At 54.0% G+C, this 7,387-nt stretch overlaps 1 protein-coding gene across 1 annotated transcript in view; it reads left to right on the top strand.

Annotated features, from left to right (window-relative positions):
* Nucleotides 1-269: 269 nt before the first annotated feature.
* The window catches only part of LOC120042229 (visual pigment-like receptor peropsin), a 47,241-nt gene continuing 40,123 nt past the window's right edge, over nucleotides 270-7,387 (top strand). Inside the window, exon 1 of the mRNA XM_038987097.1 lies at nucleotides 270-411. Coding sequence (XP_038843025.1) covers nucleotides 270-411 — 142 coding nt within the window. The remainder of the gene's footprint in view (nucleotides 412-7,387) is intronic.

The raw sequence follows: 7,387 nt of genomic DNA, 5'->3' as shown, positions 1-7,387 counted from the left end.
TTAAGACAAAAATTGGATTACCAGGCATGGGCTACTCGTTATCAATTGGCCTGTAATGAGTTGTACTGTAGGCTAACTTTAGGGCATTGGTGTTTATTTCTAAGCTGGCTTTACTAGGAAGCAGGGGTCAGGAGTTTCCGTTTGGCACACGAGGCAATATCTCAGTGAATGAAGACTTGAGAGAAGGGAAGAGAAGCTCCTCGGAACTGACAGAGAATTGGAATTTGGAACCTGGGCTTGGAATTTGGAACCTTTAGAAGGTTGAGAAGATGGAACAGCTGGCACCACTGAGACATCCTGTGAAGATAGCGAACATTCCGTGGAGGAATAATAACCTGAGTCAGGTATACAAGGAGCCTCCTCTGTCGGAACAGGCGGAGACTGTCATCGGAGTTTACCTGTTGCTGATAGGTGGGTGGGTGCTGAATGTAAATTAGCAGACTATACTTTAGCTCGCAGTTAACTCTGTAATGAAAAGGGCTATGCAAATTAAATGCATTATTATTAATATTGTGTGGTTGAATGCTATTGAGATAGAAGTATAAATGTACTGTACATTTCAGATAATACACATTGTCAATATCCAAATGTGAACAATGTAGTTTACATATAGAAATCAGCACTCTGAATTTTTTTATATCTATTTTTTTAAACAGAATCAAAAGTATCTGTTTGTGTTTGGAAATTGCAGTTCAGTTTGTATGTAGCCTACTTTGCAAATTACATAAAAATATACATTTTCAAGATATATTTTGGATGCAAACGCAGGAACTATTTTTAAGTATTGTGAAGTTTATTTATATGTATTCCTATGACAAGCAGAAACAGGAAATAGTGAATGAAGTGCTCCATTTTGATAGGTCAAGGACAAGAACAGTCATCTTGAATCCGCCGGCAACTCATCTGGCTAATGGCTGATATAACCAAGTAGCTGTTATCTTGAATCCATCGGCCACTCATCTGGCTAATGGCTGATATAACCAAGTAGCTGTTATCTTGAATCCACCAGCCACTCATCTGGCTAATGGCTGATATAACCAAGTAGCTGTTATCTTGAATCCACTGGCCACTCATCTGGCTAATGGCTGATATAACCAAGTAGCTGTTATCTTGAATCCACCGGCCACTCATCTGGCTAATGGCTGATATAACCAAGTAGCTGTTATCTTGAATCCACCGGCCACTCATCTGGCTAATGGCTGATATAACCAAGTAGCTGTTATCTTGAATCCACTGGCCACTCATCTGGCTAATGGCTGATATAACCAAGTAGCTGTTATCTTGAATCCACCAGCCACTCATCTGGCTAATGGCTGATATAACCAAGTAGCTGTTATCTTGAATCCACTGGCCACTCATCTGGCTAATGGCTGATATAACCAAGTAGCTGTTATCTTGAATCCACCAGCCTCTCATCTGGCTATTGGCTGATATAGCCAAGTAGCTATTGTATAAGTGGCCATCATACCACAGCCCGATCTTCTGAGCTACCGGTATGCCTAACGTGACCCAGTCTACTGAGTCAAAGAGTATGTCTCACTGATAAAGAGCGTTCAGAATGTATTCAGACCACTTGACTTTTTCCACATTTTGTGACATTACAGCCTTATTCTAAAAAAGTTTTTTTTTATCCTCATCAAGACTACACACAACACCCCATAATGACAAAGTAAAAACAGTTGTTTAATTTGTTTTTGAAAATGTATAAAAAATTAATAAATAGAAATTTCACCTTTACATACAGTGCCTTGTGAAAGTATTCATCCCCCTCTGCGTTTTTCGTATTTTGTTGCATTACAACCTGTAATTTAAATTGATGTTTATTTGGATTTCATGTAATGGACATACACAAAATAGTCCAAATTGGTGAAGTGAAATTAAAAAAAGAACTTAAGATCCCACAAACACAAAAGGGAAATGGCTACCTAAATATGATCCCCAATCAGAGACAACGATAAACAGCTGTCTCTGATTGGGAACCATATCAGGCCAAGATAGACATACAAAAAACCCTAGATGACCCACCCTAGTCACTATCACGCCCCAACCAACACGGAGAAAAAACAGCTTACTATGGTCAGGGCGTGACACTGGAGCAGTTTTGCCTTGAAGAATGGGCAAATTTCCTAGTGGCTAGATATGCCAAGCTTATAGAGATATACCCCAAGAGACTTATGCATTTTAAGTTTGTTCACAGAGTGTATTTAACACCAAGGAATCGTTTTACAATGAAATTAGCCCCAAGTCCCAACTATTCACTGTATCCCCTAAATCAGGTAGGCACATTCCTTCACATGATGTGGGAGTGCCCCTGCAGTTAAATGCTCCTGGGACAACGTTACAAAATTCATTTTAAAGTGCATGTTACTTAACGATGATAGCTCCTTGAATCTCTCAATATCAGAGACGGTTACTGATGGGGAGGTTGGGGTGGAGGGAGTCATGTTGGATGGGTGGGGTTAGGGGAGGTTGGGGTGGAGGGAGTCATGTTGGATGGGTGGGGTTAGGGGAGGTTGGGGTGGAGGGAGTCATGTTGGATGGGTGGGGTTAGGGGAGGTTGGGGTGGAGGGAGACATGTTGGATGGGTGGGGTTAGGGGAGGTTGGGGTGGAGGGAGTCATGTTGGATGGGTGGGGTTAAGGGAGGTTGGGGTGGAGGGAGACATGTTGGATGGGTGGGGTTAGGGGAGGTTGGGGTGGAGGGAGACATGTTGGATGGGTGGAGTTAGGGGAGGTTGGGGTGAAGGGAGACATGTTGGATGGGTGGGGTTAGGGGAGGTTGGGGTGGAGGGAGACATGTTGGATGGGTGGGGTTAGGGGAGGTTGGGGTGGAGGGAGACATGTTGGATGGGTGGGGTTAGGGGAGGTTGGGGTGGAGGGAGTCATGTTGGATGGGTGGGGTTAAGGGAGGTTGGGGTGGAGGGAGACATGTTGGATGGGTGGGGTTAGGGGAGGTTGGGGTGGAGGGAGTCATGTTGGATGGGTGGGGTTAAGGGAGGTTGGGGTGGAGGGAGACATGTTGGATGGGTGGGGTTAGGGGAGGTTGGGGTGGAGGGAGACATGTTGGATGGGTGGAGTTAGGGGAGGTTGGGGTGGAGGGAGACATGTTGGATGGGTGGGGTTAGGGGAGGTTGGGGTGGAGGGAGACATGTTGGATGGGTGGGGTTAGGGGAGGTTGGGGTGGAGGGAGACATGTTGGATGGGTGGGGTTAGGGGAGGTTGGGGTGGAGGGAGACATGTTGGATGGGTGGGGTTAGGGGAGGTTGGGGTGGAGGGAGTCATGTTGGATGGGTGGGGTTAGGGGAGGTTGGGGTGGAGGGAGACATGTTGGATGGGTGGGGTTAGGGGAGGTGGGGGGAGGGAGACATGTTGGATGGGTGGGGTTAAGGGAGGTTGGGGTGGAGGGAGTCATGTTGGATGGGTGGGGTTAGGGGAGGTTGGGGTGGAGGGAGTCATGTTGGATGGGTGGGGTTAGGGGAGGTTGGGGTGGAGGGAGACATGTTGGATGGGTGGGGTTAGGGGAGGTTGGGGTGGAGGGAGACATGTTGGATGGGTGGGGTTAGGGGAGGTTGGGGTGGAGGGAGTCATGTTGGATGGGTGGGGTTAGGGGAGGTTGGGGTGGAGGGAGACATGTTGGATGGGTGGGGTTAGGGGAGGTTGGGGTGGAGGGAGTCATGTTGGATGGGTGGGGTTAGGGGAGGTTGGGGTGGAGGGAGTCATGTTGGATGGGTGGGGTTAAGGGAGGTTGGGGGTGGAGGGAGACATGTTGGATGGGTGGGGTTAAGGGAGGTTGGGGTGGAGGGAGTCATGTTGGATGGGTGGGGTTAGGGGAGGTTGGGGTGGAGGGAGTCATGTTGGATGGGTGGGGTTAAGGGAGGTTGGGGTGGAGGGAGTCATGTTGGATGGGTGGGGTTAGGGGAGGTTGGGGCTGGAGGGAGTCATGTTGGATGGGTGGGGTTAGGGGAGGTTGGGGTGGAGCGAGACATGTTGGATGGGTGGGGTTAGGGGAGGTTGGGGTGGAGGGAGACATGTTGGATGGGTGGGGTTAGGGGAGGTTGGGGTGGAGGGAGACATGTTGGATGGGTGGGGTTAAGGGAGGTTGGGGTGGAGGGAGACATGTTGGATGGGTGGGGTTAAGGGAGGTTGGGGTGGAGGGAGACATGTTGGATGGGTGGGGTTAGGGGAGGTTGGGGTGGAGGGAGACATGTTGGATGGGTGGGGTTAGGGGAGGTGGGTGGAGGGAGACATGTTGGATGGGTGGGGTTAAGGGAGGTTGGGGTGGAGGGAGACATGTTGGATGGGTGGAGTTAGGGGAGGTTGGGGTGGAGGGAGTCATGTTGGATGGGTAGGGTTAGGGGAGGTTGGGGCTGGAGGGAGTCATGTTGGATGGGTGGGGTTAGGGGAGGTTGGGGCTGGAGGGAGTCATGTTGGATGGGTGGAGTTAGGGGAGGTTGGGGTGGAGGGAGACATGTTGGATGGGTGGGGTTAGGGAGGTTGGGGTGGAGGGAGACATGTTGGATGGGTGGGGTTAGGGAGGTGGGGGTGGAGGGAGACATGTTGGATGGGTGGGGTTAGGGGAGGTTGGGCTGGAGGGAGTCATGTTGGATGGGTGGGGTTAGGGGAGGTTGGGGTGGAGGGAGACATGTTGGATGGGTGGGGTTAGGGGAGGTTGGGGTGGAGGGAGACATGTTGGATGGGTGGGGTTAGGGGAGGTTGGGGTGGAGGGAGACATGTTGGATGGGTGGGGTTAGGGGAGGTTGGGGTGGAGGGAGACATGTTGGATGGGTGGGGTTAGGGGAGGTTGGGGTGGAGGGAGACATGTTGGATGGGTGGGGTTAGGGGAGGTTGGGGTGGAGGGAGTCATGTTGGATGGGTGGGGTTAGGGGAGGTTGGGGTGGAGGGAGACATGTTGGATGGGTGGGGTTAGGGGAGGTGGGGGTGGAGGGAGTCATGTTGGATGGGTGGGGTTAAGGGAGGTTGGGGTGGAGGGAGTCATGTTGGATGGGTGGGGTTAGGGGAGGTTGGGGTGGAGGGAGTCATGTTGGATGGGTGGGGTTAGGGGAGGTGGGGGGAGGGAGACATGTTAGATGGGTGGGGTTAAGGGAGGTTGGGGTGGAGGGAGACATGTTGGATGGGTGGGGTTAGGGGAGGTTGGGGTGGAGGGAGACATGTTGGATGGGTGGGGTTAGGGGAGGTGGGGGGAGGGAGACATGTTGGATGAGTGGGGTTAGGGGAGGTTGGGGTGGAGGGAGTCATGTTGGATGGGTGGGGTTAGGGGAGGTTGGGGTGGAGGGAGACATGTTGGATGGGTGGGGTTAGGGGAGGTGGGGGGAGGGAGACATGTTGGATGGGTGGGGTTAGTGGAGGTTGGGGTGGAGGGAGACATGTTGGATGGGTGGGGTTAGGGGAGGTTGGGGTGGAGGGAGACATGTTGGATGGGTGGGGTTAGGGGAGGTTGGGGTGGAGGGAGTCATGTTGGATGGGTGGGGTTAGGGGAGGTGGGGGGAGGGAGACATGTTGGATGGGTGGGGTTAGGGGAGGTTGGGGTGGAGGGAGACATGTTGGATGGGTGGGGTTAGGGGAGGTTGGGGTGGAGGGAGTCATGTTGGATGGGTGGGGTTAGGGGAGGTGGGGGGAGGGAGACATGTTGGATGGGTGGGGTTAGGGGAGGTTGGGGTGGAGGGAGACATGTTGGATGGGTGGGGTTAGGGGAGGTTGGGGTGGAGGGAGTCATGTTGGATGGGTGGGGTTAGGGGAGGTTGGGGTGGGGGGAGACATGTTGGATGGGTGGGGTTAGGGGAGGTGGGGGGAGGGAGACATGTTGGATGGGTGGGGTTAGGGGAGGTTGGGGCTGGAGGGAGTCATGTTGGATGGGTGGGGTTAGGGGAGGTTGGGGCTGGAGGGAGTCATGTTGGATGGGTGGGGTTAAGGGAGGTTGGGGTGGAGGGAGTCATGTTGGATGGGTGGGGTTAGGGGAGGTTGGGGTGGAGGGAGACATGTTGGATGGGTGGGGTTAAGGGAGGTTGGGGTGGAGGGAGTCATGTTGGATGGGTGGGGTTAGGGGAGGTTGGGGTGGAGGGAGACATGTTGGATGGGTGGGGTTAGGGGAGGTTGGGGGTGGAGGGAGACATGTTGGATGGGTGGGGTTAGGGGAGGTTGGGGGAGGGAGACATGTTGGATGGGTGGGGTTAGGGGAGGTTGGGGGAGGGAGACATGTTGGATGGGTGGGGTTAGGGGAGGTTGGGGTGGAGGGAGACATGTTGGATGGGTGGGGTTAGGGGAGGTGGGGGGAGGGAGACATGTTGGATGGGTGGGGTTAGGGGAGGTTGGGGTGGAGGGAGACATGTTGGATGGGTGGGGTTAGGGGAGGTTGGGGTGGAGGGAGACATGTTGGATGGGTGGGGTTAGGGGAGGTTGGGGTGGAGGGAGACATGTTGGATGGGTGGGGTTAAGGGAGGTTGGGGTGGAGGGAGTCATGTTGGATGGGTGGGGTTAAGGGAGGTTGGGGTGGAGGGAGTCATGTTGGATGGGTGGGGTTAGGGGAGGTTGGGGTGGAGGGAGTCATGTTGGATGGGTGGGGTTAGGGGAGGTTGGGGTGGAGGGAGACATGTTGGATGGGTGGGGTTAGGGGAGGTTGGGGTGGAGGGAGTCATGTTGGATGGGTGGGGTTAAGGGAGGTTGGGGTGGAGGGAGTCATGTTGGATGGGTGGGGTTAAGGGAGGTTGGGGTGGAGGGAGTCATGTTGGATGGGTGGGGTTAGGGGAGGTTGGGGTGGAGGGAGACATGTTGGATGGGTGGGGTTAAGGGAGGTTGGGGTGGAGGGAGTCATGTTGGATGGGTGGGGTTAAGGGAGGTTGGGGTGGAGGGAGTCATGTTGGATGGGTGGGGTTAGGGGAGGTTGGGGTGGAGGGAGACATGTTGGATGGGTGGGGTTAGGGGAGGTTGGGGTGGAGGGAGTCATGTTGGATGGGTGGGGTTAAGGGAGGTTGGGGTGGAGGGAGTCATGTTGGATGGGTGGGGTTAAGGGAGGTTGGGGTGGAGGGAGTCATGTTGGATGGGTGGGGTTAGGGGAGGTTGGGGTGGAGGGAGACATGTTGGATGGGTGGGGTTAAGGGAGGTTGGGGTGGAGGGAGACATGTTGGATGGGTGGGGTTAGGGGAGGTTGGGGTGGAGGGAGACATGTTGGATGGGTGGGGTTAGGGGAGGTTGGGGTGGAGGGAGACATGTTGGATGGGTGGGGTTAGGGGAGGTTGGGGTGGAGGGAGTCATGTTGGATGGGTGGGGTTAGGGGAGGTTGGGGTGGAGGGAGACATGTTGGATGGGTGGGGTTAGGGGAGGTGGGGGGAGGGAGACATGTTGGATGGGTGGGGTTAGGGGAGGTTGGGGCTG

This window comes from Salvelinus namaycush, unplaced genomic scaffold (assembly GCF_016432855.1).
Source record: "Salvelinus namaycush isolate Seneca unplaced genomic scaffold, SaNama_1.0 Scaffold643, whole genome shotgun sequence".
Lineage (NCBI taxonomy): Eukaryota > Metazoa > Chordata > Actinopteri > Salmoniformes > Salmonidae > Salvelinus > Salvelinus namaycush.
This window is presented reverse-complemented; position numbering and strand designations above follow the sequence as displayed.